This window comes from Vipera ursinii (assembly GCF_947247035.1).
Source record: "Vipera ursinii genome assembly, chromosome: 3".
Classification (NCBI taxonomy): domain Eukaryota; kingdom Metazoa; phylum Chordata; class Lepidosauria; order Squamata; family Viperidae; genus Vipera; species Vipera ursinii.
Window position 1 is genome coordinate 127,297,748 of NC_139516.1, and position 22,327 is coordinate 127,320,074.

Below are 22,327 nucleotides of genomic sequence, written 5' to 3' on the forward strand. Positions count from 1 at the left end.
GACACATGATGGCAGAAGTTATGAGGTATAAATTCCTCTCTTCCTTTATGCAGACTAACTGGATGACATGCAACTTAACAAATATTATCTACCATATTTAATTTTGACTGATATGTGCATCATTATTTTTTTTAGGATTTCCAGATAATAGGAGTCTACTGTATGTTCATGTATTGATCACATGAAATATACTCCAGTAATTACTGAATCCAATGGAATATTAGCAATATTCATTCTTGGCACTCAAAAACAAGGCTGAATATGACAATGTATTAATATAAAAATTCAACATAATAAGCCTGTGGTCTGATAAACTATAAGATGAACAGTAAATAAAAATTTAATCAGAATCAGAATTTAATCAGAATATCACCAGGTACTATGGCAGAGAAAATTGTTGCATATTATAAAAAAATACACTTTAAATTGTCCTAGTTCATTTGATCAGATTTCTGACTAATGCATTATAAAATTTGTGAGATTTAGATGTGATACCTCTTTTTGTCAAGCAAATGCATAATTTGAGACAAATAATTAGTCATTTATATTATACAAACTGTTACTTCTAAATGTTTTAACTTATTTCATCAATTTAACAATTTATTTATTTATTTATTTATTCCATTTTAGATTACTTCTTATTTATTTTAAACCTGGAAAAATGTTCCACTAGCATTTTAATCTCAGATCAATTCTATCAAGAATGTCATTTGTCAAATTATAGTTTTGCCTTGCTGGATTATTCTTGTTTCAGCTTTGTCCTTGGAGAGCCCATATTTAGAATTGGACAGTAACTATTAAGTATACAAATTTTATGTGATAATCTATCAGTAACATTGATATTTATTCTGCAACTTAACAAAATAGTATAACAATGATAGAAATCTATGTATCCAAGCTTCCATGCTATGCAGTCTAAATTCTTTGAAGAAATAAACATTTCTTAGCAGATAGAAAAATACAGGTTAAAAGCCTTTGTAACAAGCTTCAAAGATAAAATGTCTGCCTTACAATGTGATCTTTGGAAAATGTATACGCAATATCTGCTGGTTCAGCTCTTGGTTAATTATGAATTATTTTAGAAATGTTTCTTAATCCCCACCATTAGCTTCACTCTATATCAAGAACATGCCATTTTTCAACCAACTCCAACTTCAATGAGAAGATATTAAACTGCTCTTACCTCAGAAAACCTTCGTATATCCTGGGTCAAAGTTCCTACTCTTTTCCATTTATAATGCTTGAGCAACTTTAAAATTGCTGGGTTCACAGCATTATCGGATGGCACTGTCCGGAAGAAATAAGGATATTTTTTCTTATCTGCTAACTCTGGTGTTGTTGCTGCAAATGAGAGCTGTAAGATAAAACAATTGTTGTATTTGTTTAAAAAAATCAGTATTATCTATTAATCTAAAATTTGCTGAGATGACTGTGTCATATTAAATTACAAAATAAATGGTAATGTTGATGGGATACTAAAATGAATGCACATTGCTAAAAATAATTTCATAATCAGGAAAAAAAACGTTGATTGACAACTGGTAATTGTTAGCAGTCTACAGACCAATCTGCATTAATGGATTGACCAGATCAATTGTATTAGTGAGGATGCTTTCAAAAGTGCCCTCTTAGAGAATCCAGAGGTCATACAGTCTTACCAGACATATAGGGCTGTTATCTAAACAGGTAACAATCAATTTCAACAATAACTAATCATGGCTACCAATCAGTCACAGAACAGCAAGACTGCCAATACAGACATGCTATCATGTGCCTGTGTATACACACACAATATGTAGAGGAGACTCAGGAGGCTCAGGACCCATCATACCCTTAGGAAAGGCCCACAAAGATCCAAATAACAACTAGTTTTCATGGTGTGGACTGGGCCAGCTAAATACATAACCAAGGAAATTAAGATGGCAGAACTTACAAAAAAAGAATAAATGTGTATTGATCTGACACCAAGAAGGCAAATATTGAAAAACATGTGAAGAACATTTCAGTCCTCCAGGACTCCGAACTTAAAATAGCTATTCTTGGAGAAATGTTTATGCCTCAGAATAAAATACTCGATTACAATATAATGTATTTAGCATTAAAATCTAAATCAAGGTAATACACATGTATTCCATTGCAAGAGTTAATTTAACAGAAGGTGGAAGGACCTAACCCATCTTGACTGAAAAATCTCTAAGCAGGTTTGAATTGTAATTGATATGAGATCACCAGGAAATCCCACAGCTGTAGGAAAAACCAGTAAATCCAAAAACATCCTGAAAGCAGGCAGGGATAAACAGCTTCTATTTTGCTGCCAAAAAAATTTATATGGATATGTATAACCATAAAATCAACTCAAAGCAGGTTTTCCTCCTTTACATCAGCTTACTAATACTAGGTTGTTTGAGGTATTGCTATTGCTTTATGAATTATTTTTATTTTGTGTACAACTGTCAGAACCCTATGTTCTGCGTGCATGGGATTTCTTATTCTTTTCGGGTTCTGCCATTCTCCTGGGGGGGAGGGGGAAGCTTGAGGTGCCAATGTGTATTTGCTTTGCTCTGTCTCTTCCTCTATCTTCTTTGATGTGTCTCTAACGGGGTGAGAATGGAATGTACCTCTGGCCATCTGCCTTATCTCCAAGTGCGGAAAACTCGGTGCAGACACCGTTGGAAGCAGCGCCTTATCATTCTGTTCCCATGGCGTTTTCACACCTGCGATTGGCCTGTTTGAACCGTCTGGATGGACAGTTAGGGTGGGGTTACTATGGACACTTTTAATTACTTGATTCGCACAGGAAACCCTCAGATCCTGCCTTCTATTTCTGCTGTCAACACCTCCCAATAAAAGTTCCTTTCAAGAGTATTGCTTTCTTGGGAGAACTGATTGAGGTGGGTCCTTACAACAATGTAATCTTAATTAAAATGTTACTGTTTATATTTCTTCCATTTCATTTTGTATTTCTTCCATTTCGTTTTCCTGTATGGTAATATACATGCAATCAGCCATCATACAGAGATTCATATGATATGAAGTCCGCCCTAGCTGAAATACTGACTTTGTTTGTTTTAAAGATGTCTACATGTGTAGAAAAGAGGATGATGATTTTCACTGATCCTTTTTCTCCTAAATCTAATCCTTGAACCTGCTCTGGAGAGTTGGAGAATCATCTAGAACCACTCAATGGTTATAGACAGGGAATCAGTCAAAATTGTTTCTCCATCAGTTGGATTTCAATCAGGTCCATAAATAGATAAATTTATTCTATTTACAGAAAGATATTCAGCTAGTATGTATGTATTGCTGCCAACTCAGAATAACATTTTATGAGTCCAGTGAAGTGAGCTCAAGTTTTATCATGTGCCACAAGTATCTTTCTTGCTTCTGCTATGTAATGTAGATAATAATATTAATTAATTTCATATTAATGTTTTGCAAAATATATTTTGACACTACTGAGAATAAAATTCTGCAGAAACTATTGGGCATTTTCTATAAGCACATTTATCTCAGTCCTGGAAAAGATAACAGGGCCTGAATCTGAATCATTTTTAATGCCAAGCTTATGCCCTACTGTACCATGACAATACTATGATGTTATTGAATAAAATTTCTTCTCCTCAGTGATTTTTTTCTCCCATTCCTAGATATTTCCTTCAATTCCCAAAGACTATCCAGAAAGTTGTGACACTACCCTGAATACTATGAAAATTTCCCATACCCGCTGATTGCACTCTTAATTCAAGAGAAGGATTAGGTGTGACATGATAGCAGTGTTACAATAACTCAGGGGTTGCCCAAAGAAGTGGGATTCAAGCTATTCTCCAAAGCACCTGAAGGCAGGACAAAAAGCAACAGATGGAAACTAATCAAAGAGAGAAGCAACCTAGAACTAAGGAGAAACTTCCTGACAATTACAACAATTAATCAGTGGAACAACCTGCCTCCAGAAATTGTGAAACATATAGGGAACGGTTGCTGGAATTGGGTATGTGTAGTTTAATGAAGAGAAGGGTGAGGGGTGACATGATAGCAGTGTTCCAATATCTCAGGGGCTGCCACAAAGAAGAGGGAGTCAAGCTATTCTTCAAACACCTGAAGGCAGGACAAGAAGCAATGGATGGAAACTAGTCAAGGAGAGAAGCAACCTAGAACTAAGGAGATACTTCCTGACAGAACAATTAACCAGTGGAACAACCTGCCTCCAGAAGTGGTGAATGCTCCAACACTGGAAGTTTTTAAGAAGAGACTGGACAGCCATTTGTCTCAAATGGTATAGGGTTTCCTGCCTGAGCAGGGGGTTGGACTAGAAGACCTCCAAGGTCCCTTCCAACTTTATTATTATTGTTATTATTATTATTATTATTATCCATTTTCTTAATCCTAGAAGTCTCTTTTGAGCCATTCTGATCATGCATCATTTCACAGTCTAAGAAGCAGAGGAAATGACAAGGAGGAAACAAAGCTATGCAAACCAATCACCCAAACCTATTCCCACCACCAAATGGGAAAAAATTGTGACTTCATTCATTCACTAAGTCCTTCAGCCAAGACACAACATGAAGAATGTACAAACTATCAATGGATTTTTTTTACTTCAGCGATCTTTACCAAATTCTAAAGTATTTGATTCAGTAGTCATTTATTTTGCATTAAGCTCACATCCCAAATTTATTTTGGAGAAGTCAAGGCAGCATATAAAATCCATACATCTAAATATTTCTTCCTTAATCTGTTCTTTAAATTCACACTAATTCTTTATGCTTTAAATTCCACTTCTGACATTGTAACACTAATTAAAGCCTCTTATGAATACACCATCAATGTTACAACACTGTTTTTTTTTACACATGGGATAAATAGAAATGGATAATTATTTAAGATGAATAAGTTATAATTGTATTTATTTAAGATTAAATGTCATTAATAACCCATGAACTAATATTTTAATGAAGTTATATCCTTAACAAACTTAATGATCTTAAGTAAAGCATACGGGTAGTCCTTGACTCACGACCATAATTGAGCTCAAAATTTCTGTTGTTAAGTGAGACATTTGTTAAGTGAGTTTTGCCCCATTTTACAACCTTCCTTGCCTCAATTTTTAAGTGAATCACTGCAGATGATAAGTGGTTGTTAAGTGAATCTGGCTTCCTCACTAACTTTGGTTTTCGGAAGGTTGCAAAATGTGATCACATGATCTTGGGACACAGTAATGGTTATAAATATGAACCAGTTGCCAAGCATCTGAATTTTGGACTCGTGACCACAGGATTCTGCAAAGTTCATAACTGTGGAAAAACTGACATAAGTCACTTTTTTCAATGCCATTGTAACTTCAAACAGTCACTAAACAAACCACTGTAAGCTGAGGACTACCTGTATGTGCTAATTTTCTTTCACTCTAGTTAGCTGTTTTTAGTTTCATAAAATACTTAAAAGTTCTCCAGAGTGAATTCAGAGGGAGAACTTTTAAAGTATTTTCTTTTCTTTTGGGAGGATATCAGATTGAATACAGCTCCATTCTTATTCAAATTGACCTTTGACATCTTGAGTCCTATTTTCTTCCTCAAACCTACTACAGCCTTCTGTGAAACTTTCATCAGGACATGGAAAAAAAAAGATAACAGTTGTCTTTCCTGGAGACCTTCTGCGTCCTGCTGCCAAAAGCTATCGTGAAACTGCTTCTAAACTCCTATCAAGAGTCCTTGCAGCTATTATCTTGCTTCTTACTAATAACTTCTTAGCACACTTTCTACTTACAATAAGACTAATTTCCAACTAATTCAATTTGAATATTTATTCTCAGTTGAGACTATTTAACCAATCATCTGGCAGTTCAATAACCTATCAATATAAGCCAGAGACAACAGACAGTTGTATATGACCTTTCAAATGTTTTTATTTTTTAACCTTTAAAATATAAGCTTAATAGTTTAACTGAAACCCATTAAGGTACAGTATTACAGTTCTTTTGGGAATAAAAGTAACTAGTATACTTTAAGCAACCGGCAGGCTGAATGACTATGGAGATTCTCAATCATCCAGGCCACGGTTGTCCCAAAATGTGCTTTTTTTTCCAAAAGGCAACTGGACTTTCTTGAGGTATTTTTCCTTTGAAAATATTTCACTTCTCATCCAAGAAGCTTCTTCAGTTCAGAATTTCAAGTCTTGCAATCCCTTTTTCCCTCCCCCATCCATAGCAAACACATATCTACCTGCTGGCAAGGGAAAGGAAGAGATGAGAAGGGGAAGGAAAGGAGAAGCAAGGAGGAAAGACACACACCCCCGTGCACCCTTCCCAGCCCATGCAGGAAAGGAACCCTCATGTGCACCATCAACCTGTGTCACCCACCTCACAAGCCCTCCCCCTCCACGTATCCTACTTGACCCATGCCACCCCCTGCATGCCTTCCCCAACCCATGCAGGACCTCTTGCACACTTCCATACCTCTTTCTCAACCTGTGCCCATTTTAGTTTTTGTTCTATCTAAACTAAAAAAAGGACACAAAATTACAAATGAAACAGTATTAACTTCCACCTTACGTGCAGAAATAAAAAGAGATCAGGATTTTTTTATGAATTACTATATATGCAAAAAAATAATATATACTAGCATTCAAGAATTAAAGTGACTATTTTTTCTGCTTATTTTTCTGTTAATAAAAGCAACACAATTTTAAAGAATTAATTTGACAGCAAGATATTCAAGATATTGGAAATAACCAATTGTCAGTTATGCAACTAGGACAGCAATTGAGGGAATGTCGAATTATCAAATATATGACCTATATTTTTCTGAGAGAAATCAAAGAATAACAAAAGATAAAAATAGTTTAAAATATCATTTTAATACAAGAAAAAAATAACCTCACATTTATGTAAGGCTATGGGATATATTTTGTCATGATACTTGATTATAGCGGAATCAATAGCTGAGATTAAACTATACTTATTTCAAGTATTATAGCATATTGTCATTATAGTATACATGTAAACATTTTTGCAATCGTCACTGTTTTTATTTCAGAAATTCTTTTATTTTATAAAGTAGCTCAAAACAAATAAGTAAAGCTTTATATGATTGTTTTTTTCTGAAAGAAACATAAAATAAAAAATGTTTAATGTTCTCAGTCATCCCTTAAAAATAAATTTTTGTTTAGTTTTAGGGCAACCAAACTGAATTACTAAATATTCAAGTTTTTAATAAAGCTCATTATATTGGTTAAAGTTTACAATGATCATAGACATTGATGTGCTGCAAAATTGTTTTTAATATTTAATCAATAATCAAATGTGTAACTATGTGAAAAAAGCAGTTTGATTAATCACTGCTAATCATTTATTAATTTGACAACAATTTAACAACTTAAGGAGGCTTTTAAAATTAATCTGTTTTACTGAAAATCAAAGATATATTTTTTGTTCAGATTATTACATAAGATTTTAATTCATATTTAGGATGAAAATAGCCAACTATAAGAATTATGCTTTAACCCTTTGTGTTAGCAATTTTCTGATCAAATATATTCATAGCAGTTAAAAAGCTATGGAAAAAAAGGCTCCAAGAAAGAGAAATACTGTACATTTAAATTGCCAGTTTATTTTTCACATCTTCTCATCTCATTCATATTAATGGTTTTATACTAGAGGCATGTCTGTCAAAGAATTTATTAGCTAACTAGCTCACGGTTTTCACCCTAATTCTTGCAATGTAGTTTTTGCCCTGGCAATGAAGCTTTTTTCATCACTGAATAATATTATCATGTCATGTCATTCTGTGATATCTGGGCTGGCCCATCAGTTAGATTAAAACAAGAAACAAAGCAAAAGCCAGGAAATTGTTCAAAGGACCTACAAAGAACTGACAGTCTGTCAAGAGTTATTGAGAACAAATTGAGAAGATCTTAAACTGACCGGGCCGGGCAGCAGGGTGGGAGGAATAGGAATTTCTGCTAAGCCTGAGACATATATTACACCTGCCAAACCCAACATATATTTCAGATAATTATTAAAATTATATGTGGATGTGGGGCAGAGAAAAAAGTAAAAGGAAAGGAACATTTAAAATAGGAATAACACAGTTGATACAAGTGCTAGAGGGCTATATTATCTTTATGGGGCAACAGGCATGGTTGGAATGTTGAGTATATTGTATGACCATTGTTCTAAAATGGCTACTATGGGATTGGATTATTCATAAAATGGCTACTATGTTAAGCACAGCCAGTCCAAATGCATGCACATACCAGAATGCAAATTAGTAACAATGTTTCCTGCACCCTTCCTATGTTTTCTCTAGACCAGGGGTGTCAAAATGCCGGCCCACAGGCTGGACGCATCATCCGGAAGCCGCACCCACCCCATTGCCAGCAATGGCAAAACTGTGCCGATACGTTGTGCGATGTCACGTGATGTCACGAGTTTGACATGTCTGCTCTAGACTGAAGGAAAGTACATAAAGAGATAGAGGCAACTTGGATTCCTTTGTCCAATCACTCTTCTGAACATGTGATGAGGCAGGGTTGGGGGAATCTTCCAAGTGCTCCCCTATTGCTTCATTCACAATCAGAATATTATCTAGGGTTTTTTTTAAAAAAATCTTTGGAACTACTGGTAGATGCATTTTTGGGCAATTTATTTTTCTGCTGATAGGTAACAAAGAGTCGGAGGGGGGGATGATAGAAATTCCACTAAATACTATCCTGAACTAGCCAATGTTATAATGTATTCAGGCAGGAGCACTAATTGGACATTTGCCAAGGTACTGCCAACAGAATGGCAAATATACCAAGATGGTATATTCTCTCAACTCAAGGATAAGAAAGCAAACAAGCAAGCAAGCACATTACTGCAAATATGAGGCAGTGCCCTTTAATCTCCTGGAACTTTCAACGTGGATGAAACACTGAGACTGTATTATAGTAGAGCTTTATAATCCCCTGATCCAGGAAAGGCTGCAATTGGTGCACGAGACCAAACTGTACAAAGGCTGATTGGGCCATAGCTTTCATATGCTGCTCATGCAGAAGCTACAAACCAAGGTGTCCTTCCAAACTGGGAGCCAGCTCTTTCCAGGGGAAGATGACCTACCTCAATTTCAGAACAGAATATTATAAAGCAATCACGGCTGAAGCCATGCAGGCATATTTTGCTAGAACAGAATCCTTTAGCTCTCATCAGCTTTTGTTATCGTTGTTGTTGTTACTCATTCATTTCGATGAGTAACTTCTGGACTTCCAGTCCTAGTGTCTCCATTTTCAGGAGCTGGAGGGCTTCTTTTCTAGTTTCATGTCCAATTCAGTCGGACAATCTGGGGTCTGCATCAGTTTATTTAGGGCTGATATTGGGGTTTTTAAATGCCAAATTAATCGGCTTGGTACACTTCTAAAGAAAATGTGAATCTTGCCAAATCCCAAAACACAGCAAGATTCTGGAATATTGCTGTTGTGGCAGAGAGCAACCTCACTATCAATTCTTAAAATTCCATCTGCATAATTCTCATTTCAAGAAAATAATTAGAAAAAATGTGTCTAATTGAGTTGGTAATTAAATGCAGGATAAACAAAACTACAGTTTTATTTATTTAATGACCATTCATTCCATGAGTGAAGTTATGACAGTATTGAAGGAAGGAACTTATGACCATTCCTGAATTGGTACAGACATCTAGCATCCCCATGGTCGTGTGATTGTGATTTGGGTGCTTGGCAACCAGAATGCAATTACAACAGCACAGAGTCCCGTTCCCCTCCCCCTTACTTGATTGCCATCTGCAACTTTCTCTGCTGGCTTCCAACAAGCAAAATCAATGAGGAAGCCAGCACAAGGTCATAAATGGCAATCACATGACATCATGTCTATCAAACATGTGGAATGGCAACTGAAACTGCTAAAACTCCCATTGCATGTCAGCATAGTCATTTGACATCATGCTTTACAATCACGTTGCTTAGCAACAGGCTTGCAAGTCCTAATTACTGTAGTTAAGCAAGGATTACATGTATATCTCCAAAAAAAAAGAATTTCTCTGCTTTTGGGCTATGGAAGTAAATAGGATTTTTTTTTAATCAATATGCCAAATTTCGCCAAGGGGTCAAACTAGAAATTGCAAAAAAACCCAACATGAAATGTCTTGCATGAAAAAGATCTTTTTTTTTTAAATGACACTCAGCTAAACAATGCTCACAATTCTCCCACTGAAAAGGAAACTTGAAAGTGTTCATTTTGGCCAGTTTTTGCTCACTCAACGTGATCCTGCAAACTTCAGTGTATGTACTGTATGGCTATGCAGATTTTCAGTGCAGCACTTTTAATAGAGATTAACATAAAACAGGACTGCAAAATCATAATCAAGGTCTTTCTCTACATCTGAAAACATCCTACTGCTTCTTCACTTTGCATTAAGTTTGAATTTAGGTGCACATGCAAAGGCATCTTTTGATTTCTTCAATTAGCTTCTGAAAGTGTTGAAAAAGGCCTTGAGGTATAGCCTTGATGAGCACCTTGCTAAGCCTTAAACACAACTTATATCTTTCCAAGGAAAACAGACTCAGCTAAAAGGTTTGGAAATGTCTTGTGTGCAATCCATCAAAGACTGTACAGACTCAAAGGTCTTAATTCTTCCCTGAACTAACTGTGTTTTATGTCTCAAGTCCTGTTGGCACAATAACAGAATGAAACACCTTTAAATCATGTTATGTACAGGGCTCCATTTAGTACACGAACACCTATTCTTCTGCAGGTAAAATAAGAGGAAAGTTTAATTACTCTTAAATGTGATTTTTCGCTCACAGTTGTTCTTAACACTCACACTTAGTATTACACAAGGCTATTAGCTGACATCTTTAGAGCTGAGCACTTGCAAGTGTAAAAACAGCTGTGACAGTAACTGCTTTATAATCACAATTGGACAGCCATGTCAACATCATACCTCTAATTGTCTTACAAGTATTTAGAATACATAAAAATGAGTGATCCATAAAGAATTGCAATGTATTTTACATCATTAAATGGAAATGCTTTTTCTAAATACATTATGGGTATTCAGTGTTTTTTGACAAATCAGAACAATCTGTTGGGAATAAACATTGGAGATTTTTGTACATAAGCAATGCTATTGTGTAATCATTGTATATGTAATGTAATTCAAAATACTTTACGGGAATGATAGAACAAACCTGTTATAGCAGAAGTAACAAGTCAGACTTTTCCTCCATTCCACCTTTGAACCAAGAAAAAGCTGAATGGCAGCAGAAGGTTCACATGTCAGCTTTTGCTTATTATGCAGATGTTAAACAGAAATTCTGCCAGGAAACACAATTGGTAATCCTAGTGGGAATAACCAAGGCCTAGATTATGAATTAGAAATCTGTGAAGATGACCTGATGATATAGAAAACTATATCATGATATCAGAAACAAGAATACTTAGGTGGAAACCAATAGTCTCCAACTCCAATTAGTAACTTCTCAGGTTACATAGTACATATTCTCCAATATGTCCACGGGGAGGGAACATGTGTTGTGATATCATAGTAAAAGTCTGCTCCTTATGGACCTGTGCATGTGACATTGCAGAGCAAGCATGAAAAAGTAGAGTTTTTGTGCTGTGCTGTCACAGTGCACCTTTCCTCATTTTGGAATGATCATGATAATGAAAAGGACACCTAGGCATACCTAGGTATTTTTATGTAAAAGGTAAAGGTAAAGGTTCCCCCGCACATACATGCTAGTCGTTTCCGACTCTAGGGGCTGGTGCTCATCTCCATTTCAAAGCCGAAGAGCCAGCGTTTGTCCGAGGATGACTCCATGGTCATGTGGCCGGCATGACTAGATGCCAAAGGCGCACGGAATGCTGCTACCTTCCCACCGGAGTGGTCCCTATTTTTCTACTTGCATTTTTATGTGCTTTCGAACTGCTAGGTTGGTAGAAGCTGGGATGAGTAACAGGCGCTCACTCTGTTATGCAGCACTCGGGATTCAACCCACCAAACTGCCGACCTTCTGATCAACAAGCTCAGCGTCCTAACCCACTGAGCCACTGCGTCCCTTACATTTTTATGTAGGAAGCACATTAAGATATGCAGACATGAAAACAACAGCTCTACCCTATGCCTTGTAAAAAAAATCTTTCACCAACTATACCTTTCACAACAGTTCATGACAAAGTACATATGCTATAATTTCTTAATCTATTCATGGAGCAAAAATTAATTATCTTCCATGCAGATTAATTCTTTTCTTTTTGTCTCATCCAAAATAGCCTACCTTTTCTCTTAGTTCTTCTTTTTAAGTAAAATATTATATTTATAAAGTATCTTCTCATAAAAGCTTTTCTTACATCCCAAATAATTCCTAAGTTTGTTCCCAGGTTTAAATAATTTTCCAAAAAGATCTGCTAGTTTCTTTTTACAGTCCTTCGCCTTTCCATAACAATATTTCATTTAGTCTCCATCTGGAAGTAGTAACTATTATTTTATAAACTAACTCATGAGGTTATGATCAAAAAAAAGTATTTGACAAAATCTCTACTTTAGCAATCTGTGTAGCTAAATTCTTTGAAATCCATATATTATCTATTTCTGAAAAGTCTCTCTGAAAATAAAAATATTCTTTATAATTTCTGTCTTCATGCTTCCACTAATCTTAAATTAACTGTTATATTAAAAAAATGGCATTTTGTAATTTACCTTCAGGGTTTTGATATATTTCTCAGATGTTCATCCCATTCCAGTTCCCCATCAAATATCAATTTTCATAAGAAAAACGTATTAATTTTTCCATAAATCACTTATAAAATGTCACTTTATCTTCATTTGGGACACAAGTTTTCAAAAGCATAGCCTTATAAAGCTGCATTATTATTATTATTATTATTATTATTATTATTATTATTATTATTATTTATTATTATTACTACTACTACTACTACTTATTAAGAGTAATCATGCATTTGCAACCAAAAACCTATCAAAAGAACTCAATCTCCCCCTCCCCCCAAATCTCCCCTTTTCTGATGTAGAAACTGCCTATGCCTATTTATTGCAGGGTAAGAGTACACATTCAAAGATTTATATTTGTGAGGTCCTAGATTTCCACTGTGGGAATATATGCCTGTGTTTGTATATATTAAAGGAAGTAATATATACTGTATAAGAGTGATTTGTGTGTATATTCGCAGATAGTCCATCAATGAATTTAACATGTTGTCTTATTTTACAGTATTAGTTCAAATTAATTTTTATTTGATGTATTTATTCCTCTTTCTGTAATCTCGTCCTCTCCAACGAATCTAAATACAAACATTCTAATTTTTGCTAATTACACCAGCACCGTGAGCCTTTCAAAAGGCATGAAAGTGGGGGGATAGCAAGATTTGCCCTTCTATGCAGCTTCCTCATGATTTGATTTCTGCAAACTTTCCACACCATTTCAGCACACCCAGCTGTTTGGGACCATACCCTTCTGATGCTGTAAAGCAGGGGTGCCAAACTGGTGGATGCCGGGCCACATGCGTCATGTGCAGGCCACACCCACCCTGGCTCTGCAAAGGGCAAAAAGTCGCAATATGTTATGATACATCACGTGACACAATTGTGTTTGACACCCGTGCTGTAAAGGAAAGGAAAGCTGAAGTAAAATAGTACGTACAGGTACAATTTTCACGTAATCACTATGTCATTTAACCAAGTCACTGGAACACAATTGCAGTTACTAAATAAGGACTACCTGTATCTGTTTTCAAAATGGCATCCTACAATTTATCCTGTAACATGTAGTGGGTGTATAAATGTGCATGTGAGTATAATCTGTAGATTATATCTCACAATTCAGCAAAGAGGTATTTTCCTTCTTAAAAGTTGAACATGCCCTATTCTTTAAGTGAACACACAAAGCAAATATGTTTTCATGGTACCACAGTTAGGAGGGAAAGACAAAACATTCCTGATTGAAAAGGTGACAAAGGATATGGATGTTACAGTTCTTTCTCTGTAAAATTTAACTAGTAGATCAACATATTTATTATTATAGTAGAGTGAGCAAAAGACCTTTGTTTTAGAATAATAGAATGGGAAAGCAAATATCTGAACCAAAATTAATAACAGAATTATCTATCCAATAAATGTCTTTAAGTCCTTGGATTATACTGGACCAAAACTCTCCAAAAGCACAAGTTTTGAATTTTAAGAGGATTATAATATATTAGAGACATGGCAGCCCAACCATCTGGGCTTCCCATAGGATTTTACTTGTTAATAAGCTAATTTATAAGGTCACCAAAGTTCCAGTTTTCTATACAGAAACATTTCACTGACAAGTGTAACTGTGTCACATATTCCCAAGAGAATGAAGCTGAAGAATTTTGCTCACTCAAACTTCAGCCACTTAAATAGTCAAAGGAAAGAATTTGGGATTATGACTTCAGAATATTAGACAATTAGCATAATATATTTACTTGTTCTCACAATTTAATTGGAACTTCAGAGGGTAGTTGGTGTTTTTTTCCATGACTTACAAAATACTGGTAGTGCAGACGTAAACATAATAATAACTGTTTCTACTGTATTCCTTCTCTAGTGGTTTAGTTCCCCTTGGAAGAGTCTTGTCAGGATTAATCCTTCTGAATAAACAAACATCATCAATGGACTAATGTATTATATGTAAAAAAAACTCTCCCAATGTTAGCTGAACCTCTTGATAAAGTCTTTAATCAATAGCTTTCTTTTTTCTTTTAAGCAGTGATCTGACTCTAGTAGTCTACCAAAGTGTGAAGCTAGGCCATGATGTATTAATGACCAAAACATAATTCAGCTCTCATTTCACCTTGGGTGTATCAGATGTCCTTCATTAATTGGTTATTACCTCAAGCAGATTGTTACAACAAACAATATAAATTTAATATTGTCTTCCTTACACAAAAGTGGTAAAGACTGCTGATAGGTGTATGTATTTTTAAAGCAATAAAGCAACTATAGAGATGTAACTAACTTAATTCTATTCTATTTACACTTTTCATACAATTTGAGTGACACAAATGAACACAGGCAGTCCCTGACACAAAGGTTCGAGCCTGGTAAACCCTGTATAAATCCATTTTCATGCAGATTGGATCACACACCATGCATAAGCACCCAAATTATGACAGTCATTTTTAGATCCCCTTGCATAATGTCAGAATTATGCAAGACAGATTTTATATAACCCAGGGTCAATTTAAGATTATAATCCTTGATGACATGCACAGTTTCTGGACTTTCAGAGGCCAGATATGGCAGTTCTAGTTTAAGTACAAAAATACCATGATGTAACTATATATTGATTGTAGCAATATTTTCAATAATGATTCTGTGGATTTTGAACATAGAAAAATGAGTTGCTTAGTTCCATAACTGAACTCATAGTGTTTCTGCACAGTCAAAACTAGAACACACCATTATTCTATTCTCTGTAAATCTGGACACAGAGCAAATTTATAAATGCAATTATGGAACTGATATTGACTTGATTATTTTCTTCAGAGCTCATATCTATAATTTTATCTTTATCATTCCATAAAATAGAATCACTGATATTGAACTCTAATATACTTCATACAAGATGCAATACTTCTAGAAATGCCAAGGTGCATTTTTAAAACACCAAATTAATAAAGTCAACTGTGACAAAACCTCAAACTTTGTAATATTGATATTTCATGCATTTTAGGTTTTTAGACAGTATTTAGTATTTAGAAATAGGATTATTATTTTTACCTTGCTAAATAGTGTTCGAAAAGATTATAGCTGTGCATAATTTTTTGACATTCCATTGCCTAGATAACCAGAGTTATGAGACTGCAGATAAGGCAAGTAAGAATGTAATGTAAGAAAATGATTGCTGCAAAAAAGATGATCGAGAAAAAAATGGCCAAGAATACAGTAAGATAACAAGGATTACTAGTCAGAAGGAATAGCAGAACTGTTTTGATGGGAATTTTTCTTTACAAAATGGATGCAGGAGAAGAGGGTTACAAAAGGAGTGTTCAACAAACATTCCAAAGAGACAGGTGAGACAAGAGACAACACAGCCCAGAGCTGAATAGGAAGCAGTGGAAGACAGTTAGGTTCACATCTCCTGATAATCTCCATGATATATTCATTATATCCTTTACTACTAAGGGTAGTAAAGATTTAGTCTAGCAAGATTGTGTCTATGGGGCATAAGCAAATAAAGAACTGATTTTTGGCTGGATTATTCTATTCCCTTCATGGATTACTGCCTTGTCGTGGCGAAGGGGCTTGTGTAATTCAATGAAGCTATGAGCTATGCCGTGCAGGGCCACCCAAGACGGACAGGTCATAGCCGAGAGTTCTGACAAAACGTGATTGGAGAAGGAAATGGCAACCCACTCCGGTATCTTTGCCATGAAAACCCTATGGACAGTACCAAAAGGCAAAACGATATGACGCTGGAAGATGAGCCCCTCAGGTCGGAAGGTGTCCAATATGCTACTGGGAAAGAGCAGAGGGCTAGTACTAGTAGCGCCAGAAAGAATGAAGCGACTGGGCCAAAGCTGAAAGGACACTCAGCTGTGGATGTACCTGGTGGTGAAAGGAAAGTCCGATGCTGTAAAGATTTTTTCTCCATAGGAACCTGGAATGTAAGATCCATGATTCAAGGAAAGCTGGACGTAGTCAAACAAGAGATGACAAGACTGAACATCGACATCTCAGGAATCAGTGAACTAAAATGGACAGGAATGGGTGAATTTAATTCAGATGACCATCAGGTATACTACTGTGGGCAAGAATCCCTCAGAATAAATGGAGTAGCCTTCATAGTCAATAAAAGAATAGGAAAAGCAATACTGAGATAAAATCCCCAAAATAACAGAATGATCTCAGTTCGAATCCAAGGCAAACCATTCAATATCAAAGGAGTCCAAGTCTATGCCCCAACCACCAGTGCTGAAGAGGATGAAATTGACCGGTTCTATGAAGCCCTACAGCACCTTATAGAACTAACACCAAAAAATGATATCCTTATCATCATGGGGGATTGGAATGCTAAAGTAGGAAGCCAAAAGATAACTGGAATAACAGGCAAGTTTGGCCTTGGAGTACAAAATGAAGCAGGGGACAGGCTGATAGAATTTTGTCAAGAGAATATGATGGTCACAGCAAACACTCTTTTCCAACAACCCAAGAGATGGCTCTTCGCATGGACATCACCAGACGGTCAACACAGAAATCAGATTGACTATATGCTCTGCAGCCAAAGATGGAGAAGCTCTATACAGTCAGTAACAAGACCAGGAGCTGACTATGGCTCAGACCATGAGCTTCTCCTTGCAAAGTTTAGGCTTAAACTGAAGAAAGTAGGGAAAAGCACTAGACCACTCAGGTATGAATTAAATCATATCCCTGTTGAATATACAGTAGAGGTGACAAATAGATTTAAGGAATTAGATCTGATAGACAGAGTGCCTGAAGAACTATGGACAGAGGTTCGCGACACTGTACAACAGGTAGCAACCAAAACCATCCCAAAGAAAAAGAAATGCAAGAAAGCAAAATGGCTGTCTGAGGAAGCTTTGCAAATAGCTGAGGAAAGGAGGGAAGCGAAAGGCAAGGGAGAAAAACAGATATGCCCAATTGAATGCAGAATTCCACAGAATAGCTAGAAGAGATAAGAATGCCTTCTTAAATGAACAGTGCAAAGAAATAGAAGAAAACAATAGAATAGGGAGGACCAGAGATCTTTTCAAGAAAACTGGAGAGATGAAGGGAACGTTTAATGCAAAAATGGGCATGATAAAGGACCAAAATGGCAGGGACCTAACAGAGGCAGAAGAGATTAAGAAGAGGTAGCAAAATTACACAGAAGAACTATACAAGAATGAGCTTAATGTCCCAGATAATCACAATGAGGTGGTCACTGACCTCGAGCCAGACATCCTAGAATGTGAAGTAATGTGGGTCTTAGAAAATCTGAGCAACAACAAAGCTAGTGGAGGTGACAGTATTCCAGCTGAGCTATTCAAAATCTTAAAAGACAATGCAGTAAAAGTGCTACACTCAATTTGCCAGCAAATTTGGAAAACTCAACAGTGGCCACAGGATTGGAAAAGATCAGTTTACATTCAAAGAAAGGCAGTGCCAAAGAATGTTCAAACTATCGCACCATTGCACTCATTTCTCATGCTAGTAAAGTCATGCTTAAAATCCTACAAGCTAGACTTCAGCAGTATGTAGATCGAGAACTACCAGAAGTACAGGCAGGATTTCGAAGAGGCAGAGGAACTAGAGATCAAATTGCCAACATACGCTGGATCATGGAGAAAGCTAGGGAGTTCCAGAAAAACATCTACTTCTGCTTCATTGACTATGCTAAACCCTTTGATTGTGTGGATCATAACAAACTGTGGCAAGTTCTTAAAGAGATGGGAGTACCAGACCATCTTATTTGTCTCTTGAGAAACCTATATGCGGGTCAAGAAGCAACAGTGAGAACTGGACACGGAACCACTGATTAGTTCAAAATTGGGAAAGGAGTCCGGCAAGGCTGTATACTGTCGCCCTGCCTATTTAACTTATATGCAGAGCACATCATGAGAAAGGCAGAGCTAGATGAATCAAAAGTTGGAATTAAGATTGCTGGAAGAAATATCAACAATCTAAGATACGCAGATGATACCACTCTAATGGCAGAAAGTGAAGAAGAACTAAAGAGCCTCTTGTTGCGGGTGAGGAAGGAGAGTGCAAAACCTGGGTTGAAACTTAACATTAAGAAAACCAAGATCATGGCATCTGGCCCTCTCAATTCCTGGCAAATAGATAGGGAAGAAATGGAGGTAGTGACAGATTTTATTTTTCTGGGCTCCAAGATCACCGCAGATGGGGACTGTAGCCAAGAAATTAAAAGACGCTTGCTCCTGGGGAGGAAAGCCATGGCAAATCTAGACAGCAAACTAAAAAGCAGAGACATCACCCTGTCAACAAAAGTGTGTATAGTCAAGGCTATGGTCTTCCCAGTTGCAATGTATGGCAGTGAAAGTTGGACCATAAGAAAGGCTGAGCGCCAAAGAATTGAGGACTTTGAACTATGGTGCTGGAGAAGACTCCTGCGAGTCCCTTGGACTGCAAGGCGATCAAACCGGTCAGACCTAGAGATCAATCCTGACTGTTCTTTAGAAGGCCAGATCCTGAAGCTAAAACTCAAATACTTTGGCCACCTAATGAGAAGGAAGGACTCACTGGAGAATAGCCTAATGCTGGGAAATATCGAGGGCAATAGAAGAAGGGGACGACAGAGAATGAGGTGGCTGGATAGAGTCACTGAAGCAGTAGGCGTGAGCTTAAATGGACTCCAGAAGATGGTAGAAGACAGGAAGGCCTGGAGGAATGTTGTCCATAGGGTCGTGATGGGTCGGACACGACTTCACAGCTAACAACAACAACAACATTCTATGTCAGGGGTGTCAAACTCAATTTCATTGAAGGCTGCATCAGCATTGTGGTTGCCCTTGGGGGGCTGGGTGGGTGTGGCCAGGGTGGGCGCAGCCTACTGGGTTGGCGTGGCTGGAATGTGTGTGGCCTACTGGGTGGGCATGGCCAGCTCTACATTGTTCGTGTCAAGGATGCCTATGGGGGCCTGGGCAGGAATGGGACAGATCTGAGGGTCTCTGGCAGAAGAAGATGGGACCGGGGCAAGTGCCAAGGCATGGTCCACTGGAGGAGCCTCACTGTTCCTCTCAGGCCATGCGGGGGGGGGGGCTGGACAATGGCACGGAGGTCAAATGCCCAGCCCAGCCCTCAACCACCCGTGGCACTAAGCCCAGCCCCACTTCCCCAAGAGAGCGCCCAGCTGCACTTACCTCCTCAAGGCTGCTGCTGCTGTACTTGCTCTCCTCAGCCAGGTTGCTCATGATGGGTATGACGGCAAAGTGAAGAGAGAGGCCCACTCCCTGTCCATGTGAGGAGACCTGGCTTTGTCTCCAAAGCTTCCTTAGCAATAGGATGGGAGACACCCCCCCAGGCCAGGAGGAGGGGGCAAGGGGATGGTTGAAGGGCAGCAGGGCAGGACTAAGGCAGAACTTCCCTCAGACCCTCTCCTTCCTTCCTTCCTTCCTTCCTTCCTTCCTTCCTTCCTTCCTTCCTTCCTTCCTTCCTTCTTTCCTAAGAACAGAGTGGTGGGAAAATATTTGAGATGAGGGAGGGAGAAAAACAGGCAAGAAATGCAGCTGGGGAAGTGTCATCCTTCGTGAGGAATGAAGAAATGCACCATTGCCTGGAAGTGGCCAGCACATGGCTCTCGCCTATTTCACATATCCGGCTTGGTGGGCTCTGGGGGAGGGGATGCCATGAGCAGCGTGAGAGTTGATATTACCTGTGCAATGCTGCCCAGCCCCAGTATGCCTGGTATTGGCAGGCAGTGGAGTGCTCTCCTCACAGTGCCGAGAGGCTGAGCTGGGTGGCACGAATATGAAGGGAAGCATAATGCTGCCAAGTCCCTAGCCTGCCCGAAGTAGGCAGGGCCATGTGCTGGCCACTTCCAGGCGTTGGTGCATTTCTTCATTTCTCACAAAGGGTGATACCTCCCCAGCATGCACCGAGGGGGCAGTGCTGACACGGCAGGGGCTGATCCCTTGCTGTCTCCAGACGGCCTTGTAGAGGTAAGACTAAATGTATTTTAGGATAGATGACCACCATGAAATTGTACATTGGCTCCCAGCCAGCCTGGGCCGGGGCCAAGGCAGCGGGGGCCATTCCCTCACTGTTTCCAGGGTGGCTTCGCGGGCCACATGAAACCACTTTGCGGGCCGGATCCGGGACCGGGGCCTTGTTTTGACATGTCTGTTCTATGTCATTCTTGGGCTGGTCCTGGTTTTGTTGTTAAACCTGAGGCCCTGACGACATGGGTGACCCTTTTTCTATGTTAACTGTGATGATATTTGGTATATTTGTGGGTTGTCTCAGCTGTTATTTATAATTGTTTTATTCAGTTTTGTAAGTTGTTCTTGAAATGGGTGGCCATCGGAATAAATATAAATAAATACTGTGCTTTGTTAACACCTGCTCTTTTCTCTATGCCCAACATCCATCCTTGTCTCTCCTGCTATTGCATATGTTCTAATAAAGCAAATGCTATTTTAAAAAGTCATTTTTGATGCCAGTTTCTCTAATAAGCTTGTAACTTGATATCATACTTCAGCAGATAGATCTCTGCAGATAAGTCACCAGGTTTAAATTGCCCTTGTACTTTTTAACCCCCAGGAAAGGCATTTTCTTTCTTTTGGTTTTGCTCCTAGCCTTTGTTTCGGGTTGGGTGAGGGAAGTCAATAAGGAATCACTGCTCCATGCAACATAGGCTGTCCTGGTTGGGCAGAGCAGTCCCAGGGTAGCAAGATACTTTAGAACTTGATTATTATTATTTTTCACTAGTGTCATGTACAAAAATGAAGAGTTTATTACAATTTGCATTTCTAAGGAACCTGAAACAGCCGTGACAATCTCCTCTTTGTGTTGAACTGTGTTTCATTTCTAAATTGCCACACATTTCTACTAAGTAGTTGTTAATTGTGCTATTGATTAAATATCTTTAGGCTTTTGCTTCCATCCTTTTATAGCATCAAAAGTTTGCTATTTATAGGGAATTTTATTATGAAAGGATGAATGACTCTGCCTGCTTCCTGGACTCTTTCCAGACTCCATTTTACATTCTTGGAAAAACACAGGTGATTTTGTTGGCCTCCAAAAAATAAGCTTTTTTTAAAAGAAATTAAAAATAACCATGAATATTAAGACAGCAAACTGCCGGAGCGGCTATCCATTTACTCCCTCTCCTTCCCATATAATGACAGAAGTATCAAAGAAAAGTTATTTCAAGGTTATCAACTATAATCAGGAAATAAAGTGAAGCTGCTTAAATACAATAAACTCAATTTGTGTTAATAGTAACTATAAATACTGTACTGTATATTACAAGCATAATGCTTAGGAAATTGTATGTGGTGCCAAGAGGCTACATTCATTCCATAATCACAGACAAGATATTATAATGATCTTGCTTGAGGTTGAGAAACTGGCCACAGGCATTACAAATGATTAATTATCCAAAGCAAGCTAAATATATGCCATTGATGCCATGGGTATCATGATTATTTATTTCAAGGTAAAACTATATGTAAATAAGTACCCTAAACAGGGAACAGATTTTCTATCTGTATTTGCAAAAATAAAAAATGGAGGTCTAGTCAGTATTAAAAAATATGCAATTAGACCAATTGTAGATAATCATATGTAAATGATGGATAATGATTTTGATATATACAGAAAAAAACAAT

The 22,327-nt window shown here is 37.6% G+C and overlaps 1 protein-coding gene across 1 annotated transcript in view; it reads right to left on the reverse strand.

Moving 5' to 3' along the window:
- The window catches only part of GABBR2 (gamma-aminobutyric acid type B receptor subunit 2), a gene marked incomplete at its 5' end in the record, with an annotated part of 408,227 nt that overhangs the window by 313,352 nt on the left and 72,548 nt on the right, over nt 1-22,327 (reverse strand). The window contains one exon of the mRNA XM_083360642.1: nt 1,184-1,354. Within this exon, the coding sequence (XP_083216768.1) occupies nt 1,184-1,354 (171 nt within the window). The remainder of the gene's footprint in view (nt 1-1,183; nt 1,355-22,327) is intronic.